Source organism: Falco cherrug, chromosome 8 (assembly GCF_023634085.1).
Source record: "Falco cherrug isolate bFalChe1 chromosome 8, bFalChe1.pri, whole genome shotgun sequence".
Classification (NCBI taxonomy): Eukaryota; Metazoa; Chordata; class Aves; order Falconiformes; family Falconidae; genus Falco; species Falco cherrug.
In genome coordinates this window covers 43,213,243-43,235,956 of record NC_073704.1, presented here as the reverse complement: position 1 = coordinate 43,235,956, position 22,714 = coordinate 43,213,243, and the positions used below count along the sequence as shown (strand labels likewise).

Genomic DNA, 22,714 nt, shown 5'->3' with positions numbered 1-22,714 from the left:
GCAGGCTTGAAAGTAAAGAAAAAGTGGAGACTGTCAATAAGTTTGCTTCTGGAAAGAGTGGTGCTCTGGAATGGAAGGAGCTGTTGAAAAAAGAGGAGAGGAGCTGGTGGGACTGGGAGGGGGATACAAGCCAGCAGGGAGGGTGCATGGCTAGAAGGGACTGCTGTCACCCGGCAGAGACTGCGTGCTGGTGAAGTGATGTGGGCGCGTGGCAAGGCTCACGGGCACAAGCAGGAGATGCAGGGAAGGATGTTCTGCCAGGACCACTGCTTGCTCTCTGACTGCCTGTCGGTGTTCAGCACAGGGCTCAAGGTCTGTGGCTGCTGGGGGTGAGTATTTTCCAGCAGGACTGCTTGTCACTGCTGCTCTCAGCAGGAGAGCCGCTGCTTCGGTCAGGGTGCCAAGCTCCCGCGCCTGTCTGCAAAGACACCCTCTGGAGTCTCTCCTCCCGCTGGCTCGGTTGCTGCTGTTCAAACCTTCCTGATTATTTTCCTTTTGATGTTGTTTGCGCTGGCCTAAGAAGAATGAAGTTTTATGTTTTGCTCATTTCACGTTATGTTGTTGTTCGGCAGCTGGTGGGAAGAACTGGCATTTTATAGTAAGTATCTTGCACACATTTGCCTTTACCAGCCACTGCCAATAGATAACGAATATGCTTAGATCTGCGGGAGATGGATTTGGGCAATGTGCTGGAAGTGATGTATTTTGAACAGCTGGGGGACAGCTCGTTACCCCAACAGCTGTCCTGCAGCGCGGCAGCCCTCCTCTGCAGCCTTCAGCGGGCTCGCAGCCTGCGCTCGGTGCGGTGGGAGCCTGGCCACGGCGCCAGAGGGGCTGCGGGAGGGGATGTGTGATACGTACTTACCGCACTTTGTACCTGCGTCAGGGGAATCTGTGCCATGTAAGACAGCAGCTTAGGAAATGGCAGTGTGTCATCGGTGAACAAGCAGCAGTTGCAGGGAGGAATCCTGCTTGCAAATCCTTTTACAAATCCACCGGCTGACCCTGGAGTGTCCCGTTGAAGGTCTGTTAAATGAAAAGCCCTTGGGCAAGGTGCAAATGTTCGTTTTCAGAACCATTTGAGTTGTGCACTGCGAACAGACATGGGCCCTTCTGTTGTTACCATTTGGTTTGTTTTCTTTCTCACTTTAATTAAAGTGCATGGTGCTGGAACGTAAGGAAGAGAAGAAAAAGGAACAAGTTAACTTTGCGCAGCAGGCTTGTACCTGGCGCTTCTGAATGTTGAAGTGCGTGGCTTGATAAGGCCTTTTGAAGAAGAAGAGGTTCTATTGTGCTATTACCTGGAGGAAAGCAACAGTTCGTGCTGAGGGCTGTCAGGCTGCTTCTGCTGAGACCCCAACTCACTGGGTGATGTGGAGTCTCAGTTATTCTCAAAATTCAGATTACAGTATTCACGTTGCTTAACGTTTGCCTGAAGGGAGAGAGGGGCTTTTTGCTTGCTAGAACAGCTAAAAGGGATGACTTTGCGTGGTGTGGCGTTCATGATTCTTAAATTTTCTGTAGCCTGTAGATCCACCGTTTGGTACTCGTGATTCTGGTGAGGGGGGTTTTGGGGTTGTGTTTCTGTTTTGTTGTATTTTTAGGAGGGGAGGTGGTGGTTTTTGGTTGTTTTGGGTTTTGCTTTTGAGGGTTTTTTTTAAGCTTATTTACAATTTTTTGGCATTAAGATATTTGTGTGTGTGTGCAAATAAACACCTTAGTAATATGTTCCTATATCTTCTTGATACGTTGTTTTGGGTTTTGTTTTTTTTTTACCCCTGTAGTTTTAAAATGGAAAATTATGAAAGACAGTCCCATTTCTTGACCCTTGTGAAATACAGCTTCATGGACACAAGTTCCAAAAGTGTTCTGTTTTTGAAATCCTTTTAATGCCCATTTACTAGAACTTTGTATTCCCATATGCATTGTTAGGAAAGTTTTTTCCAAGGATTTTCAGCAGGGACAGCGCGCTGAGGAATTTATACACAAACTTTCAAGTGTGGGAAGGGCACTGTGCCCAGTGGCAGTGGATCCAGCAGGGTGTCTCTTGCTGAAGGCAGGTTACCCGCATGTGGAGCTGCCACCCATGCTACTGCGTGCAAAACGCAGGTTGCTGGCTGTGGGGGTGGTGGGCACGCTGCGTAGCCTCTGCAGCGGGTGACATCTTGGTCGCGATCCTGCAGTGAGCTTGCTGGTCCTGTCTCGTGATCTTCTGCTGTGGGGAGATGGGGGATCAGCTGACTGCAGACGAATGGTGTTTTGCCAATGCAAACAGATTAAAACGGCATACTCTGTAGGGTTCCAGCTGTGTTTTTGGAAATAGGATTGCAAGGAAAGGTCCTTCATGTGTTTGCGGGCTTGTACTGAGAGGTGGGGTGGGTCTACGTGGAGAATCATAGAACCATAGAATTGTTTGGGTTGGAAAAGACCCTTGAGATCATCACATCCAACCATTAACCCAGCACTGCCAAGCCCACCACTAAACCATGTCTCTCAGTGCTGCATCTACATATTTTTTAAACATCTCCAGGGATGGAGATTCCACCACCTCCCCGGGCAGCCTCTTCCAGTGCTTGAGAAGCTGGTGGCCAGGACACATTGTGCTGCGAGAAGTCTGTAGGTTTAGTATCAGATGAGTGGAGACATGACTGGACACTTCCCTGCAGGGAGGGGTCAGCATGTCCGAGGAGCTTTCCTGGGGGCAGGCATGGCGATGGTCTGTGTGGCTCCTTCCCTCCAGCTCTGCACCACTGGATGTCTCCGTGGTGCTTCCTTGAGCAGCTACTGGTGGGATGATCTGAGATGGTGGTGTTTGGTGGCGGTCACAGTGCCAACCTGAGGCCAAGCTACCTGCAAAAAAGGTGGTGGTGGGGGGAAAGACTCTAACTTAAGCAATGTGGTCTGTCTCGCTGCTGCTGGTCCCGGTCAGGATGAGTGTGGGAAATCATTACATCTTAACATGTTGTCACTCCACAGCCCTTCACTTACTGTCTTTTTCCCTCCACGCTGCTCTCCCTTGTGTCTTTCAAAGCAGCAGAGCCTCCCAGCAGAGCCGGCGCGGGAGCGGTGGTGCTGGCAGTGACGGTGGCGGTGCCGGTGTGTGTCCTGTCCCTGGCAGCCGTGCTGGTGGCGTGCAGCTGCCAGGGCCGGCGCTGCGCCCGCGGCAGGGCCAAGCAGCCCAACGTGGAGGAGCCCCTCTCTGAGTGCAACCTGGTGAGCTCCAGGAAGACACTGAAGGATCTCATCTACGACATGACGACCTCTGGCTCTGGCTCTGGTAGGTGGGGGCTGCCCTGCCCGCCACCCTCGCCTCAGTGTGCGGTTGCTTTGCAGGCAGCTTTCGCAGCAGACTTCCTTGATGCTTAAACCGAAGGCGAGCGTGCCGTCTTGCTTGTAGTGTGATGAAGAACGTCTCCTGCTGGGCATGGGGTGCCAGGGGACACTGGTGACAAGTTTTATGTCAGGGGAGGTTTTGTGCCGATGTGTTTGGCCACACCTTACGGCGGCAATAGGGCTTCGTTTGCTCCTTTTCCATCAAATCACAAAAGTTCAATTTTTTTTGTTTGACTGGAAGAGTTAAAAAAGCTAATTCAGAGGTCAGTTCCAGATGTGAAACAGAAGGTTGCTGGCTGATGTGGCACAGCTGGTAATAAAAGGCACTAATTTAACCGAGTGAGTCAGTATGCCACTCCTGGAATGTTTACAGTGGTGCCAAAATAACGTTACTCCAAATTCTTGTTCTGAGCAGAACACTTCTCAGTATTTTTCCCATTTCTGATACCCTATCTGCTCTGATGCCTCCATTGCTATTGGGAAGTTGTTAAATCAAATAGATGCAATTCAGAAATTCCAGCTCACCGGGGTGGTGGCCTGTCTGGTGTATACAGCCCAGCTTTCTGTAACTAGAACTTGAAAAATTTGTAAATCAGGCTTACTTTTATTTATAAGTGAGAAATGTATAAGTGCTGCTTAATTTCATTTACTCTGTTTCCCATGAACTACATACCTTTCAGGATTAATTTCTTGTACTTCCCCAGTGTTTTTTCACAGATGTGAGTAGGCTTTGCCTTGATTTACCCTGAAGTTTTAACTGTATGTGACATCCTTGAGCTAATATCAGGGCTTAGCTTGCGCAGGGCCGCAGCGGAGGCAGGCGGAGCCTGGTGGCACCCAGCAGCGCGTTCGCTCCCATTGCAGCCATGCAGTGCATCCCACCGGCGAGGCTGGCAGCTGCAGGGTGCCAGGGCTCTGTCGGGGAGACCAGAGGGGAAATTTCAGTGCATTTGAGCAAGCTGGCCTTCAAACTAGAATTTTTCCTGTTGATTATTTTATTCTATTAAAAGCAAGGTTGCCTTGGTTTAAAAAATAAATAAATTGTTTTAACCCCCAAACAAAATACAGTATCAAAGCAAACAAGGCAGGTGTTTAGGGCTAGCAAAACAAAATGAATCTGTGATGATAATATTCTTTTTTTCTTTTTTTTTCTCTTTTTCTTCTCTCTTTCTTCTTCTCTTTCTTCTCTCTTCTCTCTTTCTTCTCTTTCTTCTTTTCGCTTTTTTCTTTTCTCGTTTTCTCATTTTGTTGTTTCCTCCTTTCTTTCCTTCCTTCTTTCTTTCTCCTTTCTCCTCTCTCCTTTCTTTTGCTTTTTCTTTTTTCTTACTTATTTTTCTTATTTTTCTTTCTAAATTTTTGAAATTCCAGCCAGAACCAATCAGCTAATTGATTGCAAAACAAAACCAAATTAAGTAGTTCAGGCTTGCTTTTCTAACTGATTTTTTACAAACTTTTTTAATGTTTATTTGGGATTAGGGAGGTAAGGTTTGGGGAAAGAAAGGTACCTGTCTCATATGGGTCTCCTGGCTTTGCTGGGAAATAACATACCCGTGTTGTGGTTGACTTGGAAGAGCAGGAGGGGAGGAGTGAGCCAGTTGCGGGCAGGGCTGGCAGCCGTGCCGTGCCGTGCCGTGGCAGAACCGGGGCTGCTGAGGACGCAGCAGACAATGCCCATCGCGGGGACTAGAGGGGCTGAGGGCCAGCCCTGGCGTTGCCGGTGACATGGTTATTGCATCTGTGGTGGCCTTTTAGACATCGGGCACAGCCAGTCTTTCTCGCTTTGTTAACAGAATAGCAAAGCTGGGCTTATTTGCCAGGCAGGCCACAGTCTGCACACCAGATTTTTAGACCTTTTCTGTTTCTACCCCCTTACCTGAAGGGTTTGTGGTTCCTGTGGTGACCCAGACTGGGTTATGGCCCTTGAAGGAATGTGTGGAGCTTATCCTCATTGCAAGGGGGGTGTCTGTGGCACCCTTCGGCACACTACCAGGTGCCAGGCTGGCTCCGGCATGCACCAAACCATGATGCCGGGTCGGGTCAGCCTGCAGGGTGCCGGTGGCAGGGAGGGATCGCACCCAGCTGGCTTCAGCACCGAGACTGTTCGTTGTACCTCGTGGCAGGCACGATGCACGGTCATCCTGCAAGTAACACTAGAAAGTATGATTTGGGGAGATTTTGGTTGGGAGAGGATTTTCCCTCGGTACTGTTTGAAAGCGAAGCCATGAGTATAGCTCACTGGAAAATGCCCCACACTGGGATTTGAAGATCACTCCTGAGCTACTTGCCAAATACCCATCTCTTCTCTTTACACTAGGTTTACCTCTGCTTGTACAAAGAACAATCGCAAGGACTATTGTCCTGCAGGAAATTGTAGGAAAAGGCCGATTTGGTGAAGTCTGGCGTGGAAAATGGTGTGGGGAAGATGTAGCTGTGAAAATCTTCTCCTCCAGAGATGAACGGTCCTGGTTTCGGGAGGCAGAGATTTATCAGACAGTGATGCTGAGACATGAAAACATCCTGGGCTTTATTGCAGCAGATAACAAGGGTATGCTGTGAGTTGCGTGTGTAATCCCTCGTGTCTGTCTCAGAACTGCTTTTGCTGCCGTTGCTCCCATCTGAAACACCAGTGGGACCCTGCAGCTGCCCTCTGCTCCTTCCCCGTGGGGCGGCCGGCAAGCTTATTCATTGGCATGCCTGAGCCAGATGCAAAATGGGGAAGGCTTATCCTGGCTAATTTATTTTGATTTTTTTTAATAAAGCTGAATAATCTTGCTTCCTCCGGGTAGATAATGGGACATGGACTCAGCTCTGGCTTGTCTCCGAGTACCACGAGCAAGGGTCCCTCTTCGACTACCTGAACAGAGGCACGGTGACGGTGGAGGGCATGGTCAAGCTGGCGCTGTCTGTGGCCAGCGGCCTGGCGCACCTGCACATGGAGATCGTCGGCACGCAAGGCAAGTGCTTCCCTCCTGCCTGCCCTTTGAGAATTTTGAGGAGTTATTTGGAAAAACGTTTATGGGTGACATGGTATATTAAAGCATTTTACAGACTGTTACACTGCAAGAAACAGTATTTTAAACTGCAAGAAACAGTATTTTAAACTGCAAGAGACACACGCTTGTAAGCGTGTGTGGTGCAATATAAACAGAGGAGTATCATCTCCCCACCGCCTGCGCCTCCTTCCACGTCTTTATGTGGATGCCCATGAGGGATGCTAAAGGTGAGCTCTAATGAAGGATTTTCTAAACGAATTTGGCGGGTGAACTTACACTATCTCTTTTTGTGTTTTATCCCTGAAATACAGACATTGGAACAAAAACGCCCTCGAGGTTTTGATGTTTTTTTTCTTTGATGGCATTTAGCAGAGCTTTTGTTGGTACAAAATAGGCTTCAATGTTTTTTTACAGGGTATAGTAACAAAGCTGAATAAAACTGATTTTGCTTCCTTGCTCGTCACATTGAAGTCCGTACTGTTGTTGTCAAAATTGATGGCACTTTTGTGAACAGGCAAGCCGGCAATTGCACACCGAGACCTGAAATCTAAAAACATCCTAGTGAAGAGGAACGAAAGCTGCGCCATTGCGGACCTGGGCCTGGCAGTGAAGCATGACTCGGTGCTGAACACCATCGACATTCCCCAGAACCCCAAGGTGGGGACGAGGAGGTGGGTGGGGGGCTGCCAATGGCTGCTCTCGGTCCTTTCCTCCACTGGTGACTTCCCCCTCTGCTTTTGGCATCAGCTGAGTGCTGGCAGCAGACCAAAGCCCATCATCCCTGCAGGGTGGGTGCAGGAGGTGGTTGCTAGCCCTGGACAGAGCGTGGCTCTGCGGCGTGGGCATCAGGTGTCCGCCACCCCATCGCTCCTGGTGCCGTGGGGACTCACAGTGACGTGCGTGGGTGTAGGCACCTGCGGCGCAGCTCTTCCCATCTGCCTGCCTGCCTCAGCCTAGCTGGTGGTAGCTGAGGGTGATGAATGAGCGGCAGCAACGTTGAGCTGGAGACGAGTGCCTTTAACAGAGGACGTGCTCAGTTTCTGCTGGCTGCCGATGAGGTTTGAGATGGCTTAGTTCAATACGAGTGCTTGCGCTGCGCAGTGTGAAGCGCTGCCTCAGACTTTCTCAGCGTTACATTTACCACCCAGGCCGAGTCTCTTGCTTTCACTCAGAATCACTGTCAAAAGGAGTGTCCCTTTTCCCTTTTTCCCAGTCAGACTGGCTGCTGCCTGGCCTCAGCACGCAGTGGCACAGCCATCGGTGTGGACTGACCTTTGTGTGCTCTCAAGGTACATGGCGCCTGAGATACTGGATGATGTGATGAACATGAGCATCTTCGAGTCCTTCAAGCGTGCGGACATGTACTCTCTGGGGCTAGTATACTGGGAGATAGCCCGAAGGTGCTCCGTTGGAGGTGAGGTTTCTGGCCATTTCATTTTGCCATCCAGACCACTTTTAGCTTAAATAAAACGAAAGTGCTCTCGGTTGTCTTGGCGGTATGTGGCGGCAGAAGGCTGTTGTGGAGCAGTTGTTCACAGTGGCCCCAGGTGTTCCTCTGTTCTCCCTCATCACCTGTAAAAGCAATTAGAGTTTATTCTGGAGCACTACTTTGGATTTTGTGTTACCTAAACAATAAATCTTTCCTAGGAATCACTGAGGAATACCAGTTGCCTTACTACGACGTTGTGCCTTCCGATCCTTCGATAGAAGATATGAGAAGGGTAGTTTGTGAGCAGAAGCTGAGACCAAGTATTCCAAACCAGTGGCAAAGCTGTGAGGTAAAAGCAGTTTTCCATTTTATTACAGAGCCTGTTGAAATTAACACAGACTTTTTCAGTGAGACAAAGGGGCCTTGGTGCCCAGCCTCTTCTGAATTTAAATGTGTTTCAGATGTCTAGCTCTTTTTCAGCTCCCAGACCAATACAGAGAAAACTCTTCTTAGCACCAAGCGCTGAACTCTCTCCAACGCAGCTCTTAATTCATATTGCCGCAGCAGAACCCTTGGAGAGCGCTGTGTTCTATCTCCCGGTATTGCGCTTCAAAAAAAGAAAAGCAAGAGGTAACAGTTTTACTCTTGACCTGTTCTTTTAATTTCTGATTTGCAGGCGCTGCGAGTGATGGGCAGGATAATGCGTGAGTGCTGGTACGCCAACGGTGCTGCACGGCTCACTGCGCTGCGCGTCAAGAAGACGATTTCACAGCTCTGTGTGCAGGAGGACTCCAAAGCCTGAGGGAGCTCCTTGGAGAAAGAAAGGGGAATGAATCCTTCTGTTCATCTTTTAACATGTGATAATTATTTTTCTTTTTGGTCTACCTCAGATAACGTGGTTCAATATTTAAGTGCCCAAACCAGAGCACTGGCATCTCGCTTTGTATCTGGAAGGGGCAGCTTTTGACTCATAGTTCATGTTTCCCGCAGCATGTCAATGACTTGCTTTGGTTTTCTGAAGCTAGTTAGGCACTAGGCTAATCGCAGAAAGGAGCTTAGAACACCACAACAGCATAAAAATACCTTTCGCTGTTGGAAATAGCTGGTATTGGTTAAAGCCTGTTTGCAAGAGAAACCAAAGTTTTATCCTCAAACCTGAGTAAAAGACCAAATTTAATCCAGCTTGTTCCATACCTTTATGCAGGAATCTGAGAAAGGGTCTGCCAGTAAAATGCATTTTAAAATACTATATTTATCATTGTCTAGGCAAATAAAAATGGTGAGAATTCCACTAGGCGTGTATATTGCGAACAAAAGCATCTAGTCAGGTTTTTATTAATTTTTATTTTTATCATCTTGATTTCATATACAGTATTATAGTTAGGGTTTGGAGTTACTTTACTGTGTTCATTTGTTCATTGAACATAACGATGAAGGGACAGTTTTTCTTTTTGATGGTTAGTAGGGAAAATAATGGAGCTTTTCCTGATAGATACATAGGAGAAATTCTACCTAAAATGAGAACGTATGTATTTTTGAATGACATCTTGCCAATCTGTCACTGGGTCACATCTTTTTAGTGCCTTTTGATGTTTTAGGGGGAGGCTTTAACAGTATTAATTCTTGGAAAATATGTGAAACCCGGCAGAAGGGTTAATTTCTCGCTGCAGTGACGTACGGCGCAGCCCACCTCGCTGCATCGGAGGGGTTTGGGGGTGCCCACACAAGCGAGGAGCACGGCTGGGCGGGCAGAGCTCCTGCTGAGGCGTGTGCTGGAGTGCTGCCCGGGCTTCGGGGGATTCATGTGCTTTCTACTGCCCTAGCTTTTGGCACTAGATGTTTCAAACGTACCTGCGCTCTGGACTGGGATCACTGTTGCTGTTGTCTTGTCACAGCCTAGGGACCTGTTGAGATGTAAATTTGAAGCACTGATGTCCCTGCGCGAAGCCAATACAACCTGTTCAGAGGTTTTGTATGGATTTCTGTACTAGCACCAGGCTGGTGAAAAGCATTAACATCTCTAATCATATTTCCATAATAATGCAAGCTATCAAAAGCGAGGTGTTTTTTCAAAATTCACTGATGTTCTGACATTTTATGAATTTTGCCCCACTCTGTGGTCCACACATTTGAATATAGTATTCTAATATTTTTAATAGCCAAAACTATACATTTCATAATAATACAGTTCTTTAAATGCTTCTAAATCCAGGTGGTCCATGACGATTGAGCCCAGAGATGTTTCCAGAATAGCAAAGCTTTGCAAAAATTCAGTGTAGTACACACAGCTCTGTGGAAGTAAGCTGTGAGTTAATTACAGTATTTAAGATCAATCTTTGACATGAAGCACCTTGAATTGGGGATTTTACATGGAAGAATGGGTTAAACTTTTACTGAGTGGGGCAGTTGGTAGTATCAGTACTCTGTATTTCATCCTGACCATGGACTTGAGGATGTTATGGACTCCTTAAGGATGCTAATTGCCCCGTAAATCAGCTCTAGTGCAATTTGCCTGTTTGCGTAAATTTTAGTCACTCATGCTTATGTTAAGTAGTGCAAGTCTTTGCATGGTCTGTTAGCTGAGTGGTGGAGAATATTTCTACTAGGTTACTAGTAGGTTTTTCTCCAGTATGCTTTCTGAGATATAATCAAAGCAGTCTTATAGATTAATTCTTATGTGCTTCAGCTGCATAAACTACACCAGGGAGCTCAACAGACATATACTTTCTAGACTGCTTGAGGGGTAACTGTTGCAACTGCATGATCCAAGGCGTGATGCTGACTTGAGTATCAAAAGAATTGCAAACATAAGATCCAGTATTTATTCTTGTAAAACATAACTTGAAAAAGCCCCTTATGTTAAAAAGGAGTGATCAAAGATTTTAGTATTTTTTTAAGTGGGAAAAGGAAATGTCTTACCCATCGAAATCAACTCTTCTTGGATTCTTTGCAGAATAAGGTGTCTGAAATCAATGATAGTAGAGTAAAAGTAATTTGAAATAGGATTAGAATGGTTTCTTCGGAACTGTTTAAACAGTGCAGGTGAAGTGAACTTTTCAGAATTGCTTTAGCACTCGGGCAGGTGCCCAAAAGGAAACGGTCCGTCTTTCTAGAACTCCTGGCACTTACAGATGCAGTTAGCTCCTCTCCTGAGAAAAAAAGAATCAAGTTATTGTGAACAGCCAGAGTAGTGCATTAAAATATGCATTAAACCCAGTCATTTGGAGCAGTTAACAGCAAGGAGGACATATTGGAGAGTGAAGCCTGTGGAAGTGGTGGTCTTGTCTACAAGGTGACCTGCCAGTGTGGGGTACCTGTGTGATCAGCTTCATGAGGGGGAGTGATCAGAATTCTCCCTAGGGATCTTCCTTCCATTTTAAGTTCAGTTCTATGCACTTTTTATCTATATTGCCCTTTGAAGGTATCTATGCCCTTGAAGCATACATGATAACTGTTCCAGGGGATTCTTCCCCTGTGAATTGTGTTGCACAGTGGAGGAATTTGGTATCTGTGCAGAAGCTACTCTGGGTCAGGAACCATGCTAAAGTCACGCTGTGAAATTAAAAAAATGCGGATTTTTTGGTGAGGTGCTGTCAGGGTAGAGCTAGGAAATGTTTACAGGAGGGTTTACTGAGTAAACTGTGGCAGTGACGTGACGATCAGGGATGTAGTGCCCGCCGCTGGCTGCGGATCCAGTGCTGCCCCCGCTGCGCTCAGGTGTTCCTTGAAGCCCTGCTCCGCGCGCCAAGGTGCGGTCTTGTGCCTGTTGTGTCTACTGAAATAACTGTGGTCCTCGCCTTTGCAAGGCTCATGGAGCTGTTACAGTGGCCTCATGCTGCAGCATGCCCCATTTTTATTTACACCATGGTGTAATGAAATGGAGTGGGATGTGCAGGGGGAGCTCACTGGCGCAAGCCTGCGTTCCTCTGCGGCTTTTTGGCAGTCAGCCCTGGGGTACGGCCTGCTCCACTTGCTTTTTGTGGTGTAATCTTGCTTAAGACACCAGCATAACCACCATCAGTAACTTTTTTAGTGTGGGTTGGTTTTTTTTCATTGTAAAATTTTGTAAAAGTTGCTCTTTCCTATCTGTTTGGTCGATCTTATGTGGTGGTGGGTATTTAGGCTCTGTTATTTTCAGTTTTTCTCTCTGAAAATCGTTGAACAATGCTGGAATTTGAAGACGACCCTGTTTTGCTGCCAGGCTGGGGAGGTGTGCGAGGGGGGATGCTCTGCACAGGCAGACACTGGTCTGACTTGGCTGCACCTCTCACAGGTCACAGCTCCAGCCCTGGGAACACTTTAAATCTTTTCTGTGCATGTCTCATGGCATAAGACGTGACCATCTGTTTGCCCTAGCTTGTTGCTTAGCTCCGTATTTTTGCACTGGTTTTCTTTTTTCTTTGGTTGTTGAGAGGTAAATGTACATTTTGGCAAACTAGAGTTAAACATAACTGAGCCAAGGGGCGGGTGTTGTACTGGGCTTTAAGGTGTTTGTAAACCGTGCACTCCTTTTAAGAAAAACCCAAACACCCTTGTTTTAGTGGCCTTTTCCCCCAGCGTAGATTTGTCCTGTTCAAGATTCAGAACAGTGGTTATGCTGAGACACTTTGCAGTTTTAGGGAGGCTTAAATTTCTTGAGAGAGGTTACTAATGTTCCTGCTAATCTTCATTTAAAGCACAAATTCTTGAGCTTGTAAAAGTTTTCAAGCTCAAGGATGCTCAAGACCAGTCACCACAATTAGCCTCTCCTACTTGATGCTTCTAGTTTAGGGGAGTTACTAATTTTTTTGATTTGCTTCTAATAATGGTCTAAAATTTAATGCATGGAATATGAACTGAAAGGGAAAGTTGATTAACGTTTTCTCTAGCACGTAATTATTTTTTTGTTTCCTTAACTGCTCCCCTGAAAGACCCCTTGAGAAATTAAAACTGTAATCTCATTTGCACTTCGCTACTTTTACAGTAATTTGCACTTAACCATGACCATTCCCTCATGTAACCCTGTAATGAATCCTGTAATATTTTAGTCACCATTATGTCACTTTTTTTTTTTTTGGTAATAGATTCAGGAATTACAAATAAGTCTGTTTAGAAAGACGTCTAGTCCCTACAGTGGCTCTTAACATGGAATGGAGCAAGATCTTCTTGCGGTTCCTGTGTGCCTGGATCTCCTGTGGCAGTTGATGGGCTCAGGGGTGACCCCAGCACATCCTCGCTAATGGGAAGGCAGTTTTTGTGTTTCATTGTTGTGGTTGAGGATGGTGTCTTGTGAACTGCCTCACCTGCTACGTGGTCACATTTAGCACCAGGACTTTTGTCTGTGGCAGGTAGTGCTTCTGCAGGGCTCCCACCCGTGCAGTGGGTTTTGTTGTGAGGATGGGTGGGAAGATGCTCTGTCGTGTTGTGTGTGGGATGCAGATATGGATGCACCAGTGCTTTCCTGTTTGTTGTGCGTGTTGATAAAGGTTCTGGATCAAAAAATTCCTACTGTGGCTTAGTGTCGGTTTTGTAAAGCTGTCCGTGGCCTGGGGGTAGAGCCCTGTGCCACCGTGCATGGGTGTCAGTCTCCTCCTGCGAGTCGGGATGCTGTGAGCTCGGGCAGTGCACGCAGTGTATCTGCGGTTCCGAACACTGTGGCAGGGATCATCCCTATGTGCTGTGATACCCCAGACTCTGTGAAGCTTTTAGGGAATGACGTCCGTGTTCTCTTTTAACAGGCAGCACAATTTATGAATGTACGAGAAATAAGCGTTGAGGTACGATATATTTCTACAGAATGTAAGAAATGTGCAATAAGTCATAACTTATACTGAATGTATTTTTGGCATGAATAGACTGAATGTATTTTGAATGTAGCTATTACCTTTGTGTCTAAATTGCTGTGGTTTTCAGTCCCCAAAGATAAATGTGTAGTGTTTTGTCAAACCAGTTTGAGTTGTCTGTTTTTTAAAGAAGCATCAGTATTTTATCCAGTAGTACTGCTATGTGTTAGAACTTAGTATAGCAGTACAACGCTAAAATTCTACCTTCATATTGTGAAACACCTAATCTAGTGTACACTGCAAGTTATTTTTAGAATTATTGCTAAAGTTATCTCTTGATACTGCAGCTGCCCTGGGTGTAAATAGTTTGTTTAAATGTTGTATTTTGTATGCATATTTTACATACCAGTATACTTTCAGAAAGAGGTGGCAATTTTAATAAATTAAGCACACTCTGCCATTGTGTTCTTTTGAAGTGTAAAACTATATATACTTTTTAATGTGTTCATTTTGTGCGGGGAAGAAGGGTGAGGGCTGTTTTGGGCAGCTTGTAGCCATTGGAGGTTTCAAACACGAGCCAGAGCTCTCCCAGCAGCGCGTGCCCCCAGCCCCTTGCCCAGCTGCGGGCGCACTGGGCAGGGGGTGCTGCCTCCGAGCCTGGGGCTCTCAGGTCTCGGCCGAGACTGGGAAGGGGCAAGTGCCTGCTGGCCACCACTTCCTCGGCTTGCTGTCGCTGCTCCCAGCCAGTGTGCTGCAAATCGGGGAGTAAGTGGTGCCTGGAGGGGCAGCCAGCGCAGCAGCGATGGTGCATGGGCTCTGCCTTGCTGTTCCTCCTTGCTCGTGCTCCTCCTGGTGTACAGCGGACATGGTAGTGCACAAAAAACCCAGCTTCTGGGTATGGCTACGAGGGACCCTTATTCTAGTAAAGGAGATGAACTGCTAGTAGGCACCGGAGCTGAAGCAGAGCATTCCTCGCACCCTCGTGCCTCCCTGTCTGGGAAACAGCAGCTCCTCTCCCATGCTGGGAGCAACCTTCCTCAGGTAAGGGCGTCAGCCGCAGGGAACGGAGCCTGCTCTTGGCCTTGTTGCATTGCTCCTGCACCTCTGCTGATGTGAACTCTGACTGAGCTCCCTCTCGTACCAGCGTCCCTGCATCCCACTCTTCCAGTTATTTAGGTTTGCAGTGGTGTAGCTCTGAGCAAGACCCACTCACATGGAGTGCTTCAATTCTGAAGTCTGCTTGCTTGACAAGGCCTTTGACGTAACCACAACCTCGGGATTTAAGTCAGGCTTTGTTCCAGTTTAAGGCATGTCAAAACTAAATCCACCACGCTGCTGCCCAAGGGTACCAAGACTTCCATGGCTTTTGAAGGATGCTGTGGGCTTTTTTTTTTTTTTTTTCCTGGAAAAGACTACTGTATTAAAGCAATTACTTGTGAGTTGAGTCCTTCTGCAGCAGACAGTGGGATCGTAAGTGCGCTCTCAATTTTTGGTAACTGCACATTTCCAGGAAGCTTTAACAGCCAGGTCCGGTGCTGGCCATGAAGTGCAGGTTCAGGTTGCTGTAAGGTGAGTGGTGGCTGTGGAGCGGGTCCCTCGTGCCACAGCCACAGCTTGCGGCTCGTCCGCAAGCATCGGCTGCCATCCCCTGGCCAGGGCCACGTTGGGCGGCCATCAGCCCAGAGAGCAAAACACTGTACTTCCAGCAGCCTGAGAAATTCCTGCTTCATTGGAGATGCCCTTTTCCAGCACACGTGGAAGGGAGGAGCAGCTCGCCCCATGAGCCAGATGGTACTTTTGGGTGTGGGTGCTGTGCCCCGACAGCTGCATGCTGACTCGGTGGCAGGCATGTGGCTTGGCACACCGGCAAAATGCCAAGGGCTTTTGCAAGGGGGGAGGTGTTCATGAGCAGCTGCTCAGGGGAGGATTTGGGTCTAAAAGTGAAAGGGGTAATTCTTCATTTTCTTGTTACCAGGTAAACCAATTCCAACAGGAATTCGCAAGAGTCATCGGTACAAACCTGGTAGCGCAGGAGAAGAGCCAGCTTACGAGCCCCTGAAGGTCCAGGTTCGTGTCCTGCACAGGATGGCTCCTTGCTCACTCCTTCCGCCCCAGTAATGTGGGTGTGAGCAGAAACCCTGCAGGCATCTCAGCCTTGGAAAGATGGAGGCTTCAGAAGCGGCAGCTTTGCATGAGCTCTGCTCCTAGGAAAGTCTCCTGCCCTTTCTGGTGCATTTCAGAGTTGGTTAACAGTGAACGCAAGTGTAAAGCCTTGCTGAGACACGAACCACTGCTGTTCTGTCTGTGAGGATGTGACTCGCCTCTGAGCTGTGTAGCTGGTGTTTGCTGTCCCTGTTGGCCGTGCTGTGAGCTGAATGCATAGAAACGGCAGGCTAGAAACTGCTGAAACTCTGTATGTGGTCCAGAAAGGCTTGGTTTTGTAGTGGAAAATGTTTACAAAGTTTAAAGATTTCTGTGACTTTTCTGCGTGGCTGCAGGAGGGTGTATACACATGCACTAAGTGCACATGGAGGAGTGTGTGCCTGCACAGGACCTGCCGAGCACCCACCCGTCACCACCTGGGCGATGCACCCGTTACTTCTTAGCTATGGGAATGGCACAGTCCCCTTGGCAGGTGACTGCGGGTTTGGGGAAGCTGTAGCATCTTGTTCTCTTATCAAATATTTTATTAATTCTTTCCTGGACCTGAGAGACTGGGAATCTAGGAAGTGTGTGAGTTCACGAGAGCTCAGGAAATGTATAGGTAGTCTGTGAAGAAAACAAAAAGGAGGAGAAGACAACAAAAATCAGCAACCTCCGGTCAACAGGCTGCAGCATTGTTACACTGCAGAGGCAGGATCTCTTCCTTTTCTGTTAAATGTTTGATTGTCTCTTAATTATTTGGTATGAATTCAATTGCAGTCTTTCTCATTGCCCTGGCAGCCTCTGGCTGTAACAGTCTGGATGGCAGCACGCCCTTTTATGAGCCTGCCTCACAGTTTGAGGACTGGCTTGTCTTTGGAGACTGGAAGCAAGGGACTGGATTTTAAGGTTCTGTCAGTTTAATATTAAAGGATTTACTTTAGATACTGCTGTCCTTAATACTAGCACGAGAACAGGATCTGGCTTATGACTAGGATCTGGGCTCAAAATAGATGTAAAGGAGACTGAAAGAAGCTGGGATTTTTCCTTGGATTATTTTTACAGTGATTTTTCTTTGCAAATTACTTTCTGAAGCATTGCAGTGGACTTGGTGTTTAAGTATATGTTTTTAATGCTTTAATAAGCTTGTGTTCCAGACCTGGTATATATCCTACAAATGCATTATTCTCCTATTTCATGCAAAGCCTTTCAGTAAGTCATCTGAGGGGGAGAAGGGGTGCTTTCTGCACTCCAAAGGTGATGGTTATTGACTCACTAAGGATTTGCTTCAGACAGCTCAGTACTGGGGGCATTTGTTGGAACTCCAGATGCCCCGGAAACCAGGGAATGCCTTCCCAGGAAGCATTCTTGTTTCACAGCACTGCCCGAGCAGGAGCACAGAGGTGTCTTTGCTGTTTGGCTATTTATTTCCATTGAAACAGGGAACAAATCATGGGGTGAAAATCGTTGTGGTGCCATTTCGGGCGCTGTCGTGGGTGGAGGGGTGACTGCAGCGGAGCAGAGTGGAGGAGACAGCCCCCTCAAGCCACTCCGTGCTGGTTTCTGGTGGCGATGGCACAGGCCAGCACCAGGCGCTGGGTTCAATGAGGTTTATTTTATGTGATTTGTCTCGTTCTCCTCTGGGCTGGACTGAGAGAAGCCGTAAGGTGCAGAACTGCCGCACAGCAGGGGCTTGATCTAACTGGTGCCTCGACATTATGGGAAAGTTTAAGGTGAAATTGATACTCGGCTGAGTTTTCACAGTGGGGTGGAATGGAATACTACAATCTACTTTCTTTTAAACCTTTTGATATTATTTTGAATAACAAATAAGATGAACACAGCTGAAAATTGTCTTTTAATGAGATATGTAAATGAGATATAAAATATAAATATAATATAAATGGGATGCTACAACACAGCAGTACTGCAGTTGTCTGAGGATATTCCCCTACAAACAAGCAGTTATATATATTATTGTGTATATATGCAGCCGAGTGCCCTTTACCTGCTTCTGAGAGGAAGTAGAGCTGCAAAGCTCTGTGCCCTAAATCTACTGCAATAATAGGTCATAGAAATCCCCTTTAACAAGGTAGTTTTGCTGTGAAACCTAGTGACCTACCCTGATACCACAGTGCTGGTGTTCTGCTTCTGAAACACCTGCCCCAAGGATGCGCGGTGTGGCGAGGTCTCCTTGGAGCGCACTCAGATGGCTGCAAGCAAACGCCTGTCTTTAGGGTCCTTCCCCACCATGGACCAGCATAGCTCTTTGGTCCTCACTGGGAGGGTCCCGAGCTCTGCGTGACATTGCGCGCAAACTGTGTATCTCTCTGTCTTGTATGTATATAAAATCCCCCTCTAAGTGTTTATACACAGACATATTATATGGGAGCATAAAAATCTCTATACTGCATTGATAAAATTGAGGGGCTTGTTGGATGTTCTTTTTTGTCCCCTCCAACTGGTTATTTTCCTTAAATGTAGTAGTGAGCCCTTGGTATGTATGTATTTAAAAATGAACTGTTCAGGTATTTGGTATATTGCTGCTCATGTTTGATTCATTATAAAACACCTTTCTGATTTCATTGCTGAGTTAAAAGAGAGGTGCTGGAAATGTACTGGCTATAAAAGAGTCACCAAGGTTATTGCTCGGGATCATTACCTTACACTTCTGCAAGTGTTTGAAAATCTAATATAAAATCACGGAAACCAAGGTTGTGTAGAGGTTAGAATTCTAAGCTTTCAAGACAACTCCAGCCCTCAGCAAGAGGCTTGTTGTTCAAGACTTCTTCAAAATCAGCCTCATATTTCATATCTTGGCATTCTGGAAAGTTTACTGTTTTGATTAGGGGAGCAGAGAAGAGGACATGGAATAGGTCGGCAGCTGTGCTGAGATGCATATAGGGTGATACTCATCTGGGTACTCAAACGGTTACTCTGAGTCATTACATGGTTCACTAGCTACTTGTCAAATGGAAAAGTTGGTAGTACAAAGGACTAGGCACTTAAAATAGCTCGTGTGATTTGTCTGCATGTTAAAGGGTGACAGTACAAAACCTTATTCAAAAAATACAGAGAGACTTGTTTGAAATCACACGGCAGATTTCATTACAGTCTCGGGGAGGGTTTGCTCACCTTCATAAAATGAGTCTGTATCACAGCATATGAAGTTACTCAGATTAGACCAGCTCGTGGGGACACCCTCCAGTTGCCTTTTCAGCTGGATCACAGAAGAACCCAGTTCTCTTTTCATTAAATGCAAATCCAGCCTAAGTCTGTGGTTGTCCATCTGATTATTTTAATGCAAAATTAGTCCCTTAGTTTCACAGCAGTTTGGTTTCCTTTCAGAGCAGCTAGAATAGTTTGAAGAAGGTGTGTAAAGAATAGCAGAAATGGTTAGAGCAGAGCTGAAGTGCTGCAAGGAAGGGCAGAGCCTGAATGTGCATGGGGAAGCCAAGCCCAGCCCGTGGAGGTAAGGACCCCGAGAAAGGAGCAAGCGTGGTTAGGCGTGACATTGCATTCAAGCAGCAGCTACTCATCACGATGGAGCTATCCCAAAGGTGTCTCCAGGCTGTGGTCCTTCGGGATGGTGCTGCACCCTGAACCCAGGGCTGAGGGCAGAGCTGGAGTTGTTGCAGGACAGTGGGGACGAGCAGAGCTGGCAGTGCCTGAGCTCCGTTGCGGACCAGTGCTGCTCCTGGGAAGTGCCAGAGAGGCGGGCGGTCTGCTCTGATGTGCCACAGGGAGGCCCTCGGCAGACACCAGTGCTGGAGATGCTTTCGGAACTGGGATGCCTATGAAGAGACTGGGAGCTCTGGGACTGGAGAGGCAGATGGGGATTGATTGAGGACTAGATGGCCATGGAGGAGAAAAGGAGCAGCTCCCTGGGGTCTGAGGATGGAAGATCGAAATTCTCTACTTTCCCTCGACAGAAACTGGGAGGAGAAAAGGAGAGCCGTGCTGATGTGTTTCCTCCGCTCTTCCCTCTCCCGTCAGCCCTCCCTGAGCTGATGGCCCAGATGGAGGAGCCAGCGCTGCATGTCTGCCCAGAATGTGCCAGCGCGGCGGGCACACTGGGGGAGAACAGCGGGATGAGAGTGGCGTGTTCATAGTGCTCTATCACTAGTCTGCCAACAGCAACAGCATGCTAGAGGGGTTTAAAGTGCAAGATAAACATTAACTGGCAGTGCTGCCTGACACCTGTATGTTGCTGCATGTACTTTGCTTGGGAGTTCAGCGCTGAGCTGGACTCAGCTGACGAGCCACAGAGACTCTGTGTTGGTGGTGGGCAGCCCCAAGAGCAGTCCCGATGCACACTCCTGCTCTGCCTCTCCAGGGGCTTGCAAACAACTTCCCTACCGTGCTGCCCTGGGACTCCTGTCTGCTCCTGGAGAGGACACCAGGCTGCCTGTTGCTCCGGCCCCGAAGCAGAGCCAGCGCCTGCCGGGGAGGAGGCTGGAGGGGAGCATCCTCCATGATCTCCCTGGACACACGTGAGCAGCTGCTTGTGGGCTCAGGGTCTGACTCGTGTCCCTTCTGCCTTCGGCTCTTCTTCGAGCTGGTTTGAGGCTGCCCAGCAAGACAGGAGTGGGGCTGTGTGCAAGGGGCACGGGGCGCATGGCTGGTGCAGGGGCACACGGCATCGCCCGCGCGCAGGGCTGCTGGGGCAGCTGGGAACAAGGCCGTGCTTGTTGCGCTGGTGGGAGGTTTTATTTCTTTCTCCTCTCGGCTTGTTTGGAGATGAGTCACTGGGTTTCAGAAACGTAGAAGAGGGTTGCCTGAGGAACTGAAAATGCATTTTGTTTGTTTTCAAGGGCACTTAGCAGGGTGATTGGGAGCAGGAAAAGGGGAAGAGGCTTTGAGTCACCGCGGTCCCCACATTATTCAGCATGCTTTAGCTAGTAAGCAGACACCATCCCTGAGATACAGCTTGCTTTTCTCAGGAAAAAGGAGAGAGTTGTCCCCATGTCGTGCATTGCTTTTTAGAGATTTTTTTTCTGAATGAGCGCTGTGGAGGAGGTGAGTGAGACATAAACTGTGAGCAGGGTCAGTGCCACCCCTTAACCCAGAGGGGTTCCCCCTGGATCTGCCCAGACACTCATTCACCTTCTCAGAGGTGAAGGATCTAAAATCGTCCCTGTGATGCTGCTGTGACATGCAATACACATCTGTCCCCACCTGCCTGCCAGTAGAGGCATGGGGACTGCAGGGACTCATCACACAGCCACACACCTTCCTCCAGGTGCGTGGACCAGATGTGTTCTGACAGGGTGTTTCCCTGTTGCAAGATGGGGGGGGGGGGGGAGGGATGAGGGAAGATGGGCACGCACCACCACTTCAGCAATCCGGGTCAGTGAGCACATCCCCTGGCACCAAGAATTCTTCTGCTCCTGCAAGCACCTTCTAAAGTGGCTGGGAGGGCAGAACATCGGGGAGCTCCGCAAGGTGGGACAGTAGCAGCAGTTTAGTGTAAAAAGGGGAATTTTAACTGGAAACGTGAACTTCAGTGGCACTGATAGCACTTACAGACTGGAATAGATTGAGCCTGGGCCAGAATGTGTTATTTTTTTTCATTGCAGATACCTGCCAAGTATAAAAGCATTTCATTGGCCATATTGTAAATTGGTTCTGCTAATTAACATATACTAATGCTAACCCACCCTTTGGTGAAGAAAGAAACAATGTTCTTCAAGATCCCCAGGAAGACACAGGTAAGCAACATCCTTCATGTAAACGCAATCTTGTGTGAAGGCTCCCCGGGAGCGGTACAGGCATCAGGACTGCTATGAAATAAGAATAAAACCAAAAATGCTTTAGCTATTATATCCTAAAGCATTGCAAACACTTCTTCAAAAATGGAAAATACCATTTTCCTGCCTGCTGCATCACCAGCATCTCCTGCAAAATCTGGGGTTCAGCTGGCGTTTTTCAGAAGTGTCGGTCTGCCAGCAGCCTTCTCTTTCTGGGCTGTCAGAAAAACCCAGTTCTAAAGCCAGGAGATGTGCACCCGTTCAGTGAAGAAATCTGTGCAGGCGACATGGGAAGGCAAGGAGAGGTCCGTCAGGTGGCAGGAGGTCTCTGGGCCCATCCTCTGGCTGCTTTGGATGTGCAGCAGTTGGTGTCCCCAGCAGTGGTGAAACTACACCCAGGCAGGGTCCCCCAACACTCTACTGGTGGTGACTGCTGCCAGCACAATTCTGCAAAAATTCCTTTTTGGTGAAAGTTTGTGATTTCATTTTTTCTTTAAAATCTCTTGTGAGATGACAAGTATGTGGAAAAAAATCTTAAATTCTCATTAGATGAAAAATCATCCACACCATTACACGTGGGGCATAACTGTCAGCTTGCTTTCCAAGGGAGGGCACTTTCCAGGCTCAATTATCCCCATCCGTTTTCCAGTCTGGCACTTGCTTTCCCCTCTGTTTCGCCTCCCTTGGCTGCACAGCCCCCCCCCCCCCACACACACACACACCCGCCTGGCCACTGCCGGCGAGGAGCCCCTGGGATGTGGAAGCCCTGCCAGGACAGACTGGTGCAGGTGGAGTGCTCCAGCGAGCGGCCCCATGGGGCATCTCTGCTGGGGCGTGCAGACACGGGCGGCTCTGTGCCTTCTCCAAGTCATTTCAGATTTCCTCTCCAGCACCGACTGTTTCTGAAGGGATACTGTATTTTTCAGTAGCACATAGAATCCTTTTTGCTATCATGCTTATGGAGTATTTCACTTTTGTCCTAAAATTACTGGGATTTTTGATAGCAAGACGAGGTGTCATGATTTAAAAAAAGCAAGGGAGGTCTTTGCCAAATGACTGGTTCAGGTACATGTGTGTGAAACGTTTTCCCAATTGTCCTTTTGGGCACAGCAGAGCACCTAGAAGAATGTGGGATGGACGGACAGACATGTTTCCTGGCACTGTGACAGGAGTCCGTGGCTGCCCTGTGCTGTCCTGTCACTGTGTGTCACTGACCGACCTGCAGGAGCCAGAGGGAAGGCAGCTCCTCCCTGCTGAGGTGACACAGCAAGGGGCTGGGCAAGGAGTAGTAAGAAAATAAACTTG

The 22,714-nt window shown here is 47.8% G+C and overlaps 1 protein-coding gene and 1 long non-coding RNA gene across 3 annotated transcripts in view; both read left to right on the top strand.

Annotated features, from left to right (window-relative positions):
- ACVR1C (activin A receptor type 1C) overlaps nucleotides 1-14,888 on the top strand; it is a 37,382-nt gene extending 22,494 nt beyond the window's left edge. Inside the window, exons 3-9 of one of the 2 annotated variants that reach the window (XM_055719430.1) lie at nucleotides 3,032-3,277; nucleotides 5,648-5,878; nucleotides 6,120-6,287; nucleotides 6,841-6,997; nucleotides 7,616-7,740; nucleotides 7,974-8,104; nucleotides 8,432-14,888. In XM_055719430.1, coding sequence (XP_055575405.1) covers nucleotides 3,032-3,277; nucleotides 5,648-5,878; nucleotides 6,120-6,287; nucleotides 6,841-6,997; nucleotides 7,616-7,740; nucleotides 7,974-8,104; nucleotides 8,432-8,557 — 1,184 coding nt within the window. In that variant the 3' untranslated portion in view covers nucleotides 8,558-14,888. The remainder of the gene's footprint in view (nucleotides 1-3,031; nucleotides 3,278-5,647; nucleotides 5,879-6,119; nucleotides 6,288-6,840; nucleotides 6,998-7,615; nucleotides 7,741-7,973; nucleotides 8,105-8,431) is intronic. The other variant, XM_055719431.1, reaches the window with a different exon arrangement.
- A 4,128-nt stretch (nucleotides 14,889-19,016) lies between these two features.
- On the top strand, nucleotides 19,017-21,596 carry LOC129736664 (uncharacterized). The gene is made up of 3 exons (XR_008733603.1): nucleotides 19,017-19,131; nucleotides 19,592-20,152; nucleotides 21,239-21,596. It is a non-coding gene; the product is annotated as an uncharacterized LOC129736664 (long non-coding RNA).
- The last annotated feature ends 1,118 nt before the right edge of the window (nucleotides 21,597-22,714 follow it).